This window comes from Cyprinodon variegatus, unplaced genomic scaffold (assembly GCF_000732505.1).
Source record: "Cyprinodon variegatus isolate N-32 unplaced genomic scaffold, C_variegatus-1.0 Scaffold931, whole genome shotgun sequence".
Lineage (NCBI taxonomy): Eukaryota > Metazoa > Chordata > Actinopteri > Cyprinodontiformes > Cyprinodontidae > Cyprinodon > Cyprinodon variegatus.
Genome location: NW_015151384.1, coordinates 135,421 through 152,570, shown reverse-complemented (window position 1 = coordinate 152,570; position 17,150 = coordinate 135,421). Strand labels below are relative to the sequence as shown.

Genomic DNA, 17,150 nt, shown 5'->3' with positions numbered 1-17,150 from the left:
TCCCCACTTTGACCCGAGGTATTCCAGCATCCAGCTGCCATGCACGTGGGCATTGTCAGTAGATTTTGCTTGTAAAGCGGGGAGAATGGCGCTCAGCTTACCGCACCGTGACGTCACTGCCGGAAGATGTCAGGAGGGAGGCGTTACTATATTTGGGCATAAATGGCCGCTCCCAGACTCTGTGATCACAAAGAAAATCATTACTCATATTTTTTTACTGATTAAGGCTTAATTCATTAAATCACGGCGAACGTATTAGTTTTAGGTATAGATAACTCAGGAGGACAGAGTTTGGTGCTTTTACGTCCCCAAAGTTTAAATGAACATGTTTTTTTTTAATAAAGGCGCTAGGTGGGTCTGAAAAAGCTTTAAATTAAGCGACAGAATTGCAGAATTGGCAGCACTGTTAACAGAGCCTCCTTACGGCACAGACTGAGGATCCTCGTCAGACAGCTGCAGCTCAGAAACTGAAAACTAAGGATTTCACCGTAAATGCTCAATTCTCTTCAAGTGAAGAGGCATGTAGAAGGAAAGTGTTTATATGGCCCCCTTTATAACCAAGAACTACCAACGAAGGGATGGTTTTAGTTTGCATAACACAGGAGCGTTTGGCCCTTCTGCTTCACAAACAAGCAGCTCCAATGTTCTAAGGACCGCTCTTCTCAAAGCAACTGGTGCATTTGACTAAACGGTCTACCTGAAGTCCACCTCACACCTGGACTGTACTCACCATCACTTCTGTAAGGAATGAAACAACCGTCCAGTACATCATCCATCAAAGAGGAAAACCTAAGGCGTTGTGCCTCAGTGGTAAACGCTGAGACGCCTACAGGGCGGGGGGTGGGGGGGAGCGGGGGGGTCTTTCCCCTTACATGTGATTCAAGCAAAATCAGAGTCAGGAGTTTGTCCAAGCCCTCCCAAACCAAAGCTCCGCTGCTGCTGTCCGTGGCTTATACATCTGGAGCACGGGCGACTCTTCACTGGTCGGCGCACGAGATGAGAAGCGGAGTTTGTGCAAGTTCCTTCTTCTGGCTCTGAGCCAAGCTCCTCTGGCCTCTGAAACAGGGACATCAGAACAAACTGTCAGAAAAGCTCCACTTAGGGACGCACAACGTTTCAGGACGGCAGGCGCTCCTACTTGTGAACATTTTCCATGGCTGCTACCTCGGCCAGGGCAGCCAAGCTGAAGAGAGCAGGTAGCTCTTGTGGTAAGGTGCTCCTCCTCACCTCGTCCGCCTGTGGAGCGCTGTAGCACCTGTTTTCATTGCATAAATTCTGTTGGTTCGATGGCTTTTTATCCTCTTCCTGGTTTAGATCCCTGGCTTTGTTTTCTGTTGAAGGAAAACAACAAATATTCACAAATGAACCAAACATTTTATTGTTTTATGATCCTGTCTAATATATTAATTGCAGCAGAATTTTTATGCTGCGTTCACACCGAACCCTCCGGTTTACAAGACCACTGGGGACTGCATTGTGGGGTCCAGTGTCGCATTCAGAGCTTTCAACACTGGAGTTCAGTAAACTGAACTTTTACCATTGGATGTGGAGCATCAACCAATCAGAAGAGTTGATCCAGGAGTTTTTTGGGGAGACAAACACTACCTGCAAGCTGTCACTGGTTCTGTAGACATTTCTTTCTTAAATTAGATGGCTTCCTTCTTGCCCCTCTCAAACCACCTCTTTTCTAGACAAAGAAAATATGTTAATCTATGTTAAGAAAGAAAAACCAACCTTAAACAGAGGGGGTGGACTCAGATTTCAGCTTTCAAAAACCTACAATGCAGCGATAGAGTTGATCCTTTCCCACGATCATCGCAACCCCAACCTCTTTACAGGGGAACAGAATACCTCGCCTATTCATCCAGGCCAACAATTCCCTTTAACAACCCCCCTTTCAGAGACATAGACAGGTATGGGGCATTGCAGGCTAACAAAAGAAGCCAAACGACCCCCATTCCAAAGAGGTGGACCCGTTCATCTGTTTCTATATGCATGTTTTCTAAACTAAAACCAGGCTTTGTTGGGCTGCTGGATAAAACCTGGAACTCAACGCCATTTCTGACATTTTGAATTGAAAAAGCTTTCTGGATGGGAAGAGAAACGTCTGCAAACTTGAAAACTCACTTAAAACATGTCAGAACAATTTTTCCAATTCATAAATTAAATAAAGTCAAGCTGCTCTCCAGCTTGAAGCTACAGAACAGAGCGGATAAACAACCAGAGCCTGGAGCAACCAGAGCAACTCGACCACAGTCTGATTCAGCATCCAGATTTCTGCATTTGCGCGTATTTGACGCCCATAACAGCCTCGGTGTGAGCGCAGCATAAATGACATAACTATGGAAGATTTTTCCTGCCAAAAACCAAGAGCAAACATTTTTAATATCAGTGCAAGCCCGTCGGCTTTTTCAGACGGGAGTCGGATCATCGCCTAGAATCCTTTCCTGCCAAAAGAATGACTGCCTCTACCGAGTTTGCAGTTACTGCTCTTGGTTTTTGGCAGGAAAACTCTCCCATGCGTAACGGCCAAAGTGTTGGTTTGTTGACTGTAAATGCTCAAATTTTTACTGAGTTGAAATCCCAGCTTCATTCATCCATCAGGTGGCTGCGGACTCACTCTCAGCAGGAGAAACACTGCCATCAGCCGTGCGCACCAAGTGCGTGATCTTGGTCTTCCTAGCCTTCCTCTTCTGGCTGCCGACCAGCATCTCCATGCTGCTGGTGGCGCTGTAGACATCTGGAAACATGGTGTTGATGAGAGTAGAGGATTTGGCTTCAGAAACGGAATCCAGAGGGAAGGAATCACTCTGATCTACTGCGAGATTAAACACAGAAGAAAACAAGCAAAAAAGAAAAGATTCAAACAGGGAATACATAAGATTTCTTTTTAATGAAAACATATGAAATATCCATCCATCCATTTTCAGTCACGCTTATCCCTGCTGGGGTTTGCGAGGGGTGCTGGTTCCTATCTCCAGCTGTCTACTGGTGAGGGGCGGGGTCCACCCTGGACAGGTCACCAGCCCATCGCAGAGCAACACAGAGACAAACAGGACAAACAACCATTCACGCACAAACTCACACCTAAGGAGAATTTAGAGAAACCAATTAACTTAACAGTCATGTTTTTGGACTTAGTGAGGAAGTTGGAGTACCCGGAGAGAACTCACTCACGCACAGGGAGACTATTAGACTGGTAAGTTACCACTTAGCTCCTAGTATCCAGTCATATACATACTGTAATGGTCCCTGGAGATGTGGGTATACTCGCACTCCTTTATATGTAGCCCAGAAACAATGACATGGAAGACTACTGCATCCATGGAAGTATGTAGTTTACCCAAAAATTTCTAGTATTTAGTTAATGTCTTCTAATTTTAGTTTTTGATCATGGGGAGGAAGGATTAGTAAATAACTAAATGCTGACCCACAGACTAGTGAGAGAATATAATTAAAAATGGTCAAATATGTGCAGAAAATTGCATTTTCTTAAATTGTGATTATGCTGCAAATGCAATTAATTGCCCAGTCCTTCCTGACATCATTTCATATAACTGAAAATAATGCTTGGATCAAATACCCCATTTACACTACCCTTGAAAAACCGTGCCGAGACCGGTCCGAGCTCAGTAACTCAGATAACTTATCGTGTGTAAATGGAAAGATAACTGAACCGAGCTAACGAGCCAGTTCCAGATGTGGGCTCGGCTTGGTTTTTCCCTGGCTCGGTTCTCTGATAACAAGAGCGCATGAGCAGAACGCATCATCTCTGTCTGGCTGCACATTGCGATTCACACTCCATTCCAGTAGTTGGCGGTAATGCCCCTCCGGAAACAGAAGAAGAAGAACAACTGCTTCTTCAACTACAAACAACAATCGAAATCTTCTCCACGCAGCATTTTAAATAATAACACCGAAGTACAGCAATAATAATCAAGCATAACTTTCTGAATGTGACGGGCGACGCCATTTTGATTTGCTTGATTCCCTCCTTCTTCATCTTCTTCTTCTTGTGTTTTATAGCAGTTGGCAAACAACTTTTGATGCATTACCGCCACCAACTGCTTGATTTCTTCCTTCAATACTGGCAGTAATACTGCAGATCGTCACTAGGAGGCGAGGAACCGAGATAGCGTGATGTGTAAACGGTCGTTAGAACCGAGCTGGGCCTGGTTAAGTGATCCGAGCTCGGACCGGTCTCGGCATGGATCGTTTTTTCAAGGGTAGTGTAAATGGGGCTATAGGTTATGAAGTGCATCTTTAAGGCTACACCACAGCATTTTATTGGTCTTGACCTCGTGTGAAATAAATGGTACTGTAAAATGAAAGCAATGAAAGTCATGTTTGGTTGGCAGAAAATTATACATCTGACACAGCTGAGTGAATTTGATCTAACCATGAATGAACTTTTTTTTTTTTTTTTGCTAACTGCAGTGAACTTTAGTGCAGACCGTATGCTGACCTTTTGGGCCTTTAGAGGAGTCCTCCAGGTTAGAGGAGCAGTCAGTCTTCTTTTTCTTGGCCACAGCCGTCCCTTTCTTATCAAAGGTCAGGGGGCTGAACTGCGGCAGGCTGTTAAACTTCTTTTCAAACTCCTCCTCCAGTTTCCCGAGGCTGAAAAACCAAGTCCAAGGTTAGATCATATGATGGTGCAGGAAATAAAGATTTGATTTAAGTCTCAAACAGACACAGTAATCTCTCGATCATATTGTTTCTATTTTGTATCCTGGCAAATGACCCTAAAGGCTGCTAAATAAACTACAAGAACCGGGAAACCTGCGAGAACCAAATGACATTTCTTCATTGTTCTTGCTGCTTGTTTTGACACAATGTTTTTCTTACATCATGTCTAAAAAAGGGATTTGTTAAGTAGGAATAATGGAGGTGATTCTTCCCTTTTGTTTTCGGCTCCTAAATCTGTTCACTGAAAAATAGTTTGGAGTTTAAGCTGAGCAAAGCGGTAAGAACATATGAACGTTTGTATGATGCGTCTTCAGAGTAATATAAAGCACCTTACTCTCCTCATATCTCAGTCATCCAGGTCATGGTAGAGCTTGAAAAGCTCAGTGTAGGCAACTGGACATAAAATCTTCTAGAAGATGTTTTTGTTTCTGTAAGTAGGTGACAGGTTATGTCTAAGACCACTTCCTCTGCTTTTTCCAGGTTAACAATGATGGCTTCCTAACCCCTCTATTAGGATTTTTCTTACTGATGATGTGTGAGTTTCTGGAGGACATAGGGACCCCCGTTTCATCATATCTCTATTCTCCCACTCTGCAGAATCTGTTAGTTCAATCTCTAACGTTCTTTTTCTCATAGTAGCTTCATCTGGTCTGTTTCTGTTTGGCTGTGACTCCATCCTGGAGAGAAATATCATCAACACCTTTGTTTCTAGATGTTGGAGATCAGCTTGTTTTTCAGTGTAGTCCTGTTTCTCTGACTGTGACTAACTGTTTGTGCTCTCTTCATCCTCTGACATGGGAGCTGGCTCGGAGCTCGTCTGCTCATCTGTAAAGTGCCTTGAGATGACATGAGTTGTAAAGTGGCGCTATAGAAATAAACTGAATTGAACTGAACAGAGTCTGTTAAACCCTAATATTACCTGCCTGTTGTGTCAGAACTAATGTTTTCCCCAGTAGTTTATCTAAATAGGACAGTTCCTCTATCAGGATAGAAAGTCATCTTCATTATGAACATGGCAAAGATGTGGGAATGGAATGAGAGCAGTGTCCTTGATGTAAGAACAAAGTGTAATATTTTGATAAGGCTGGAGCCATTGATGTCTCCTCATCTGAAAACGTGTACGGTGTAATGATGTGATGGTGTGGCAGACTGGAGTTGTATAAAATGCTTCTTTAACGGTGATTCGGAGTCACCTCTATGGTCTAAGTAAGATTACAATTCCTGACCAAATCTGTTACCATGTCTCCTGGCTATTTAATACATATAGGCCTACATTATGAAGTCTTATTTAAATAGTTTGTCCTGAGTGATCCCTACTGAAGAAAGTTTTAAGGTGTAAACACAGAGCTTTCCTAAACCCCTCTCTCAAACCATCCATCTTCCTTGGCCAGGATGCGGATGTTTGGTTTAGCCTTCAGGTGCAGGTGAACAGCTGATACCCCGAAGATTCACCTCTCACCTCCCCTCACCTGACTCAACCTTCAATGAGGCTTGTGGCCGAAACCACTCTGACGAGGGAGATAACGACCCATCAGAGACCCCTAACGAGCATTAACCCCCCAGGTGACCTCCACTGCTAATCTCACCTCACGTCCAGTTTTCTAAACTGAACTTTTCAAGCTTTTACTCCCCTCATCATTTGTCTGAAAAACGCCTCCCTGCCATCATGGCGTGTTTTCTCTAGTAGAGCTACAGTAGCAGCCATTCAAAATGGCCTTTCCCAGTCAAATTTCAGCTGAATGGGAGTCCACTTCCCTGCAACTCCCAGCAGACTCCCCTCCAACTTCCAGCCACTGGAGTTAATCCCTCCTTCAACTGGGAGAGAATATTTTTTTAATCTCTCCACCCTTTCACTGAATTACAGCGTCTTACCAGGAGATGGCGCTTCTGTTTAGATATTAATGTCCACAAATTATGACAGAAAGAATATTCTAGTTCTACAAAGATTGATGTTTAAAAAGGAATAGTAGGGGACCAGCCAAGGGCCCATCAAGGAAAGTGGGGAAATTTTGAATGGCTACTACTGTACAGCCAAAGGGACTTTCTATCGGTTTGGCAGCTGAGCTGCTCAGGAAAAGTGAGGAAAAGAAAATAATTCTTGTTTCCTGTGGAGAATGCAACCAGCTTATCTCATGTTTCATTTAGAATGGGACATGACGAACCTCTGTGAAGACTCGTCTTTGGATTTGGATTTCTTTAGCTTCTTGGTATTACTTGGTCCTGTGTGTGAAACTGTCCAGCTTTCTTGAGTCCAGTTAGTATCGTGATCAAAAGCGCGGAAAGCTCCTCTTTTACCTGCGGACATGTGGCAACCAAGTTAGTTCATTACATTAAGTGCCAAGATAAGCCTGGAGTGTTTCATGTGTTCGTTGCAGGATACCTCTGTCTATGTTGGCTCTCAGTGACGTCAGCATTCCCTCAGACACAAGCGTTTTATACAAGGCACCCTTGCAGCTGCGCTCTGATTTCCTGGAGCCGTGGCTGTGTTTGTTTAGCTCCCAGGTCATGTCACCTGCCTTCTCCTTGTGCTTCTCCTGGTCCTCTTCTTTGGGCTTAGTGGGTGATTGGCCAGAAGGAGACTGGGGGAAGTCTTGCATGCAGATCTGGGGGCCTGTGATGTCAGTATCAACACCTTCTGCTTCAGTCGGGGGTACTATGCATGGCGCCGCTGTGTTTGTCTCCATATCAGAGGACTCATGCTGCTCACTGCCATTTTCCAACTCCTCTTCTTTTGCTTTGACTGGTGTCTTCACTTTGGTCTTTGTTTTCTTCTGAGGCAGACCAGGGTTTCTAACTGACAGACTGGGACAGGTCTTCCTCTTGGTTTTGTCCTCTTTGTCGATCCAGACTCCTCTGGCCACAGCTTCAATCGTGCGATCCACATTTGATTCAGCCTGCTGACAGTTCTTGGCGACTGTGTTCTCTGGACACTTGATGTCGTTCAACTTGACCCCATCAATCTTCTTGTTTTTCTTCTTAACACATCCGCTTTGGCTTTCATGCTGAGGAGGGGGTGTGGCATCGGTGGAGGTAGATGTAACAGAGGGAGGAGCTGATGTGTGAGTGGGCGTACAGGGGTCAGGTTCTCCGCCTTCCTCTTTAACTTCTGACTTCAGAAAGGTTTGTTTGAGAGTTGCTGTGGAGCAGTTGTCGTCTGGCTGGGATACTATGGCGTCTATGTTTCCTGCTTCTGATGCTAAACACATCTGATGAAAAACAAACAAAAAGAAGCTTATAGGAATCTTCAGTTGTAAAATAATTCTCTACCCTTCGATATCCTATATAATTGTAATGCTTCTCTTCATAATACAGACCAAAGAAGTTCACACAGTTTTGTTCATTAGCTTAAATGTGAGGCATTGGCCATTTCTCAACATGTGTACTTGTGCATTCTTATGTGCTTTTGAAACGTCAACAGCCTCAGCCCTAGTACCGTTCCAATTCACTAGAACAAGAAGACCGAGAACGGACAAAGTCCCGGATGTTGTTCCCTCCCCTCCATACCCAGCATGCATCAGAGCAGACTTGTCCGTTATTGAGATTGAGAGCTGTCCCAGCATGCAGTGCGGCAGCAGCAGCTTCCAGGTTAGCGCTCACAGTATTAAGTTAAAAGTTCTCTTTTCTGCTGTTCTGAAAAAGTACATTTTAAGATCATTTGAGGTGAGAACATTATACTTTTAAGCGTCACTATATGGTCGATTTATTGATGTAGTGCGTCATTAAATAAAATAAATTCCGAACTTGAAAGTACCGCAGCAACCAGCAGAGCTCTGAGGCTAACCGCAGCCAGGGCTAACGTTAGCTTGTTTGCAGCAGCCAGGGCTGATGTTAGCTCGTTTGCAGCAGCCACAGCTAACTTAAGCCCATCTGCAGCAGCCAGGGCTAACGTTAGCCCATCTGCAGCAGCCACGGCTAACGGTAGCCCGTCTGCAGCAGCCACGGCTAACGTTAACCGTTCTTAGCAGCCACGGCTAACGTTAGCCCGTCTGCAGCAGCCAGGGCTAACATTAGCCCGTCTGCAGCAGCCAGGGCTAACATTAGCCCGTCTGCAGCAGCCACGGCTAACGTTAGCCCGTCTGCAGCAGCCACGGCTAACGTTAGCCCGTCTGCAGCAGCCACGGCTAACGGTAGCCCGTATGCAGCAGCCAGGGCTAACGGTAGCCCGTATGCAGCAGCCAGGGCTAACGGTAGCCCGTATGCAGCAGCCAGGGCTAACGTTAGCCCGTCTGCAGCAGCCAGGGTTAACTTTAGCCAGTCTGCAGCAGCAATTTTTAAGGATGCATCGTTCTATACACTGCAGCTCTACAATTCTACGTGACATTTTTATTCGCGGATGAAAGACCTGTGTCACTACACTTGCGGCTGCCATGTTGGGATCCAGGGGACTCTGGTTTCATTGGTTGTCATTTCATCAATAGAAATAAGAGTCAGTGACCCCATGTCAGATCAAGCTACTATTGAAATAAAATCTGGAACATAAAATGGATTGTTGTTCATCAAAGCTCCTCTAAAATTCAGACTTTCATTCATTGCCCCCATGGCAGCTCCTTGGCTTTGTTCTCACACTAAATGGGTCTGAATTAATCAGTTCAGAGGTTAACTGTTAACATTTTTAATGGGTCAAATGAGAGAGATGGAGAGTCGATAAAGGGATGACAGATGTGGTCTGTAAATGTACGGTTCAGGTGTGTGTGTGAATTAAACGGAGATTTAGCAGAACGCTGTCATGTTGGTTGATGACAAACTTATATTAAAACTTTACATCAAATATTGCACCTCTTTCCCCCATCAGTAGTTTTTATTGAATGATATTGGATGAAATGATTTTTATTGTTATATAATTTTTTCACTTCAGTAACAGTTTATCCACATCATTTCCAGCTTTTCAAACTTATTTCCCACTGATTCGGTTTTACTGGTCCTGTAATTCTGCTGCTCAGTTCTCAGTCAGCAGAGCCCGAATCTGCAAACCGTTAAAGTTTTTCTTCTTTCTCCTTAAAGCCATTTCTGTGAATGAACAGAGGTGTGTGAATTCGTAGCCTTATATAGCATTATCAGGGCAGTAATTATGCTGATTTACATTTCTACATCGCGCGCTCACTTACATCCAGGTGGACTGCAACAGCTTTATGAGGTTAGGAACCTTTGTTGAATCTACATGTCCTAAAAGCCGACGGAGCTAAGAGAAATTTACACTAACAATCTGAAAATATTGTTGCATGAGGCCCAATATTTTGCACTGTTCACACCAGGAGAGGATGATTTATTCATTCCTCATTTTTTGACGAGCAGTGAATCAACTTCCTTTGTTTTCAAATTCTTCTTTTGCATTAAAAAACACCCCCGACTCCTTTGAAAAACAAATCTGTTATAAGCGAAAAATTTACTGGCAAGCCAATAGAGGGCGCTAAGGTGCCCCACCCACCCAATGACCCTGATTAAGATGTAAAAAAAAAGTTTTTTTTTTTCCTATTTATATCTTAAATTTAAATGAAATAAAAAAAATAGAAATATATTGATATATATTTTTTAGATGTGCAAGATAAATATTTAATCTTTAATTATTAGCAGGGCTGTCAGTTTTAAAGCGTTATTAACGCGTTAACTGCTTTAGACTATAACGCCGAAATTTTTTTTAACGCACGTTAATCGCGCATCAAAACAAACGCACCGTGCGCTTTTGTTCTTTATTTTTCCGCAGCGCTCGCTGTACTGTTTGTTTTACCCTCGGCGCTTTCCGTAGCTTCAGGAATGCTAAGTTTTGGGAGAGACCGCAGCATAACAGACCCGTGCTTTGAATGAGCAAACATGGCCAGCAGACAAGGTATCCTGAATCATAAGTTTCATTTTAAAGTTATCCCAGAAGGCTGTCTTGACAAAACCTAAGTCCTATGTCAATGTTGTCCAGAAGAAACGAGCGTCTCACTGGCTTAGTGCCAACAAGACAAAGAAATAAATTAAGTCATGTGGAAAGCACTGCTGCTGCAATTCCTGTTCAAACCAAAGGAATATTAAAGCATTTTAAAAATGTTTTACATGTAAAATGTTATGTTGTTGAGATGACTGCAAAGCCCAGTTATTGTAAATTCGTTTGATTTATTTATTATTTTGTGAGTAACTTCATTTTATTTGAATTAAGTCTGAATTTCATAACGGAATGTGCACTTTATTTTAACAGTACATCTTTATTTTTGTCCTATGTTTGTACTGTTTACTGTTCTGTAGTTTTGTAAATTTTTTTTACAATTTTTGAATAATTATTGGCCGGAATTTAAACCAGGATATTTTTATTCTAGTTTTTTAAAAGTGCTTTAAAAAAATTATTATTTAAACTTTTTTTTTTAGGCAGTTTTTTTTTACATTATTGCACATTTGCATTTTTTAAAATGCCCAAATAAAATAAATAAAATAAAAAGATAAAATATGCGATTAATTTGCGATTAATCTTGAGTTAACTGTTGATATTATGCGATTAATCGCGATTAAAATTTTTAATAGTTTGACAGCACTAATTATTAGTAAAGCGTCATTCCATTTTTCATTGGATTGGTGACGTATTTCCGCCCCAGGGCGCAAAAATCTTTGGCCATTGACTCTCGTTAAAAGTTGTAAATGCGCATTAGCTCCTCTGCAATACAGAAGTATAGGACAGCTTGTGGTGCAGGAGAGAGAGAGAAAGAGAAACGCAAGAATTGGGTTCCTGCAGCATACGGCAAGTTCAATTCAAGACTTTTTAATGCCACTTGAAATAAAAATTTAAGACCAAATTCACAAGAAACACAAGAAAAAAAAATGCTTGTGACAACTTAACCCAAAGGTTTATTATAACATAAACCACTGCACTAATGTTTCAAATTTTGAAAGAGCTTGCCATACACGAGGAAAGCTAAAAACACACAAATGACAGTATATTTTAACAATTATTTAACTGAATTCACAAACTTTGTTTTAGCAGGGAACAAAACAAATCAGTTTTAAAGCCCCAACATAACCAGTGTCATAAGTCTTTTTTGCAGCTATTTTTCTTTCTATCGTTTTCTTAGTATGTTTGACTTGGTGATAAGTGGAGGCGTTGCAGAGATAAGGGTGGAACAAAACCGAGAAATACCGGCTGTTTCTCGGTAACTCCATTTTGACGCTTTGTGTTTCGTGCTTCGTATGTGACTCCACTGCCTTAATTCCCATCGTTCTGAGCTTGAATGACTTCTTGCACAAAATCCACTGAGCCTCATGTATGTTCCCTGGTTTTAGCCATGAAGAAAACTATTGGCTGGAGACAATTTTCGTTAGATGTACATGTATAAAAATATTCCTATTTATGATGTTTTAAAAATTAAGACCTACGAAAGACTGATTTAAGACATTTTAATACTAATTAAGGCCTTAGTTTTATTTTGAAGAATTCAATGCCTTTTAAGATTTTTTAAGGACCCGTGGGAACCCTGAAGAAACATCCTTTTCCAGGAGCTGGTTTAGCTCCAAGGCTCGGCTAACTGCATGCAGCGAGGCTAAGGCTTTATCCTGCTTTTCTGCCTCCTTTTTCAAACGTCAGGATCTGAGCCAGCATGGATTGATTTAAAGTACTTTTTAGAAAAGGCAAAGTAGAATGAACAATCTGGGATTCTAATGGAAAATAATAGAATTTATTCTACTTTTTCTTGGTGTTTGTTCATTTGCATAGTTGCTCTTAAATAAACACATTCTCAAAAAATAAGCAGTTTTTATGTATTAAAAAATATAAAGCTGACTAATAGCTTATCTATTATTGAAGTGATACAATATATTTTTTTTAGGTTTGTGACACAATATTGGACCATGCGAAACACAGATTTACCCTCAAAGCCTCAGAAGGGCAAGATTTATGTGCAAAAAGTAAACCTGTCCAGGAAATTATGTTTTGTTTTTTATAAAGTGTTTTTATAATGTTTTTTGTTGCTGGCATTCATATAAATATACTGCAGTGATAACTTAGCCTATATTTGATTATTTTTTGATATACACCTATTTTGAATTTATTGCCCCCCCGGAGAAAACTCCGCCAGCCACCATTGTTCATAGGTGAACTAACTTTATAATTAACATTTTGAATAAAATGTTTCTATTTGTGCTATAAATATCTGAGGTTTGCCTGATCATTGTCATTGTAAGTGAATCTTGCAGTTCTTCAAAGTAATAAAAAATGAGAAAAAACCTACTTTTCTAGAATGATGACAAAGCTAACCATGTTAAAGCTGCCATCAGTTTTTCCTCCAAGCAGAAACTATTCACCTTTTGGCCACTGAGGCCCAGTTATGTTCCGTCCTTCATTAGATGAAGCACTTACCTCAGCGAGCTGGAAGAGCGCCGACTGTCTGCATGGTTTTCCTTCAACGGTGGCGGACAAGGAACGCTATGAACACACCAAGACATAACTGATGAACAATAGTCCTGCTTCCTGATGCTATAGAATAGTTTAGTCTGATCGCCATAGAATTCTGTAGAAATTACTTTCTAAAAGTCCAAATATTGAAATACTTTTCATTAAAATTTAAATCTTGCAGTAATTAGAAAATTCTTTGTCAGATTATTGAATTAATCAAAACTGGCTAAAATGTATTACAGTTAAACAAATGTAGCAAACAAAATGAAATTAATACCTAAAATGAAACACAAAAAACTTGAAAGAATTGAAGCCAAGATAGAAAGATTGTCGTATGCCATAGGTGGGCCATAAGTTACAGGTGAGTTATCTGACCGTTGACATACATTAAGTGTACGTTACTTATAAGTCGTGGCGTCTAGCTTGTCCTAAACCTATGAGTAACTTCTCCTCCAGACTTCATCCCCATCATAGGGTGAGCCAGAAGGTGAGTGTGATGGATCCTCCCTGCGTTCACGCCCACCACCAACAAACTTCCGAGCAGACATGACGCTCAATGTGCTGCCAACAAAAACCTTCTTTATTTTTATTTATTCTTTTTTTTTGGTGGGCGGTGACTTCTGGACTCGTTATGAATACGCTATATTAATATACGCCCCTAAATTGAAAAAAATATATATAGATAGTTCATTTTAGAAGATTCTGGGACGTCAGGCAGACGCTGGATAAATCTGCATGGTGTGACAAGGGCCTAAGCAATGGACTTTAGGAAAACACTAATTGGACCGGCCAGAAAAAAGCTGAAATTTTTTAAAGTTGTGTTTTCATCAACTCTGGCAGAAAACTAACACAGGATTCCACAAACATCAACGTATAATGGTGGTGCTACTGTGGTGTTCTGGGTAATAAAATGGTGCGTCAGGACCTGAACCATGAATTCTGCTTTCTACCGCAGCTTCATCTGTTCTAGACACTAAACACTAAAGAGCAACCAGGTTCTGCAGGGTGACAAGGATCCAAATCAAACTCTGCATGGTTGACAAAAACAGAAAGGAAACTGGCTTTTAGGTAAAATAACTGAAAACTAGTTCTACTGAAGCATTATTAAAACCCTAATTGAGCTTTTAGAATAAGCCTAGTGTTTTTAAAGAACCTTTTGTTCTTTGCCATCAAAAACACAATCTCGATACATTTCTTCAAGTCAACTCAACAAAAATGATTTTCTCATATTACAACCACAAGATGGCGACAGAGTGCTTCTGTCATCAATAAGTTAAAAGCATCTCCCATTGAGGAGTATTGATAACAGTGATGGGATGTAGGTTCTCCGTACCTCCTCCACCAATGAAAGGCCAGTCTTCATCCTGCCGTCATCTTCAGCCACGTCAGGCAGCCTGTTGGGAATCGTCTGGGCAAATGTCTAAACAAAAATCAGCCAGTTACAAACTTTGCTCCCAAATAATATGTTAGAGATTTATTTCTTAATTCCCTCCGAATGAAAACACAGATTAAACCTTCTATTAAATAAGTGGCAAAGAATTCCTGCATTTAATTAGCCTCAGCAACAAATCTTTCTACATCACCAAGACATAATAACTGCTAAATTAACTATAGTTTATATTTGAGTTTTTTTCCACACATTTATAGAAAGGACCAAATATAGCAAAGCTGCTCTCTGCCATTGAACTCAGGAGCATCAGACGCAGCTGGACACACTTTCCTGGACGTCTGACCTTAATGTGGACGAGCATCAGAGATGAAGCAGCAGAAGCTTTTCTTGCTGCTGAAACCTTTGCGGCGTGAATGTAGCATAATTCAATATGAAGTAAAGCTATTGGAACAAAAACAAACCTCATCAGTTTCCTCTGAAAGGGGCTTTCCTCTACTGGCTCTGTCAGGTAATGCAGCTTTAGTGCAGGGAGGGATCTAGAAAATATAACATCACTTGGGTTAAACAGGTAAAGGAAAAAAAATCAGAATAAAACAAAATGTAGGAAACCTGAAGACATGCATTTTAAAACAACCCCTCCCAGCAGCTGCTCTCTGGCAGACAGACCTACCTCCCTGTTGATGAGGGCGTGTTCTCCAGCTAACAGCAGCATGCTCAGGCCGCCCATCTTTGTTGGATCTTTTACAAAAAAATGGCAAAAGTTAGAAAAGTGAATTGAAATCTTTATCATCTTCCTTCTACTAGGCTAAAAAGCCCACCTGCCATAGCAAAGTTCAGCTGGTGCAAACTGTCGCTTTTGGGCTCTTTCTTAACTGTGGACTCCTTGGATGAGTTGCAAGAGAAAGACCAAACTTTTTTCCGAGGAAAGCCGAGCGGCTGACAAGAGGAGCTCTTGAGTGGTTTGCTGGTGGTGGGACACCACTTGTAGCCGGGGTTGGCCTTCATAAAGGCGTCCTTGTACTGGAAGAACAAGTGAGATTACATTAAAAAACTAAATTCCAAAAAAGTAAAAAAAAACAAATCCCCTGGACTCCGTTTCCAAGTTTGAAGAAGTTTCGCTTCCCATCCAGGAAGCTTTTTCAGTGTTATTGTTCTGGATTTTTTTGTTTTGTTCTCTCTCTTGGTTCTTGTTTCTATGTGTATATATGACCTTGTTGCTATATGTTTTAAAAAAAAAAAAAAAAAAAAGGGAAAAGGTAAACTGCATTTCTGTGACTGGAGTTGATGTATTGCATTTTAAAACAATAAAAAAGAAGAAACAGAAATGTCTTCATTTTGATATTTTGCAGCTTGCCTTCGGAAATAGACTTTTTCCACATATTTTACAGAAAGGTTTGTTTTCAGGCTGTTCTTCTCTACTTACTATTCAGCAAGATATAAAAGTTTTAATTTTAGCAGCATTAGGATTCCTCTTTCTGTTGAAAGAGGAATCCTAATGCTGCGTTCACATCTAATGTACTTTGAGCAGCAGAAGCAGACGGTTTACATGTAAAGTCAATGGTTGATGCACATCAAAGGCTACGTGCACGCTACAGGGCTTAATGCTTAATACCGATTTATTGAGAAATACGATTTTTTTTGCTTTGCAGTTGACATTGCAATATATATGTGACATGTATGTGATCTCTAGTAGATAGTAGAATAGTGACCTTTGTTTAATTTTAATGACGTTTAGGTCAGAAGAATGCGACCTGGCCGGACCAGACACGGGTCGCGTTTGAAAAGATCGGATTCGTATCGGATTCAGGACCACAGAGCCGAGTGGCCTGGGTCGCATTGGAAAAATTCAGATTTGTGTTGTTCAGACTATCAAGAAAAGATCGGATCCAGGTCGCACGTGGGTAAAACAAAATCGGATTAGGGTCACTTCAGGCTGCTGTGAATGTAGCCTAAACATCCTGCAGCGCGTCTAGAGCAGCAGCAGCAGCGGCGCCTCATGAGCTGCAAAAGCAGCAGCTGCTGGAGTTGGAAGAATTGAACTTTAGCTGCTGGACGCGCTGCATCAACCAATCAGAGAAGCTGATCTGGGAGCTGGCAGGGAGTCAGACACAGCACTGCTGAAGCAGAGCGCTATGATCACTCCTCTGAAACAGTTTATTAACGCCTAAATTAACTTCAAATCTCATAACCTGCTGGAAAAATATTTTAGATCTTATTATTCTGGTGTCTGCAGTTTGTAACACATACCTGAAAAATGCTAACATCTAATTCCAGTCGCCATCAACAGAGGGGGAAAACCCCCAAGAGGCGAGCGGTGTTCTGTCAGACCAGCATACCCATAGTCAAAACATATGCTGTTTGAAGAATAAACTTTAAACTATCTCAACAGGTGTGTATCCCTTTAGTCATGTACAAAATAAAAACAATTTAAAGGGAGATCGCCATACACTTAAAAAAAAAGATGAAAAGGTGAAGATTCTCAGTCATCCAGGTCATAGTCATTCCAAAACAGTTAAAAAACAATCCATTCGCCTACATGTTATGAATGCTGGCGTACCATAAAGAATAAATTACGTACAGTTTAGTTTGTGGAGCTGGTTGACAGTTGCCTTTTGTATCTATGTTTCTTTTTCTATGTCTGCTTCTGTCTCCTTGAACCCCAGTCGGCCTCAGCAGATGGCCGCTCACACTGAGCCTGGTTCTGCTGGAGGTTTC

General features: G+C 41.4%; 1 protein-coding gene across 3 annotated transcripts in view; it reads right to left on the bottom strand.

Moving 5' to 3' along the window:
• Nucleotides 1–250: 250 nt before the first annotated feature.
• The window catches only part of bbx (bobby sox homolog (Drosophila)), a 36,868-nt gene continuing 19,968 nt past the window's right edge, over nucleotides 251–17,150 (bottom strand). For 2 of the 3 annotated variants that reach the window (XM_015398367.1, XM_015398369.1), the window contains exons 5-15: nucleotides 15,254–15,455; nucleotides 15,106–15,173; nucleotides 14,897–14,971; nucleotides 14,379–14,465; nucleotides 13,010–13,075; nucleotides 7,067–7,892; nucleotides 6,849–6,981; nucleotides 4,466–4,617; nucleotides 2,621–2,818; nucleotides 1,139–1,331; nucleotides 251–1,056 (exon numbers count right to left, since the gene is read on the bottom strand). In XM_015398367.1, the coding sequence (XP_015253853.1) occupies nucleotides 978–1,056; nucleotides 1,139–1,331; nucleotides 2,621–2,818; nucleotides 4,466–4,617; nucleotides 6,849–6,981; nucleotides 7,067–7,892; nucleotides 13,010–13,075; nucleotides 14,379–14,465; nucleotides 14,897–14,971; nucleotides 15,106–15,173; nucleotides 15,254–15,455 (2,079 nt within the window). In that variant the 3' untranslated portion in view covers nucleotides 251–977. The remainder of the gene's footprint in view (nucleotides 1,057–1,138; nucleotides 1,332–2,620; nucleotides 2,819–4,465; nucleotides 4,618–6,848; nucleotides 6,982–7,066; nucleotides 7,893–13,009; nucleotides 13,076–14,378; nucleotides 14,466–14,896; nucleotides 14,972–15,105; nucleotides 15,174–15,253; nucleotides 15,456–17,150) is intronic. The other variant, XM_015398368.1, reaches the window with a different exon arrangement.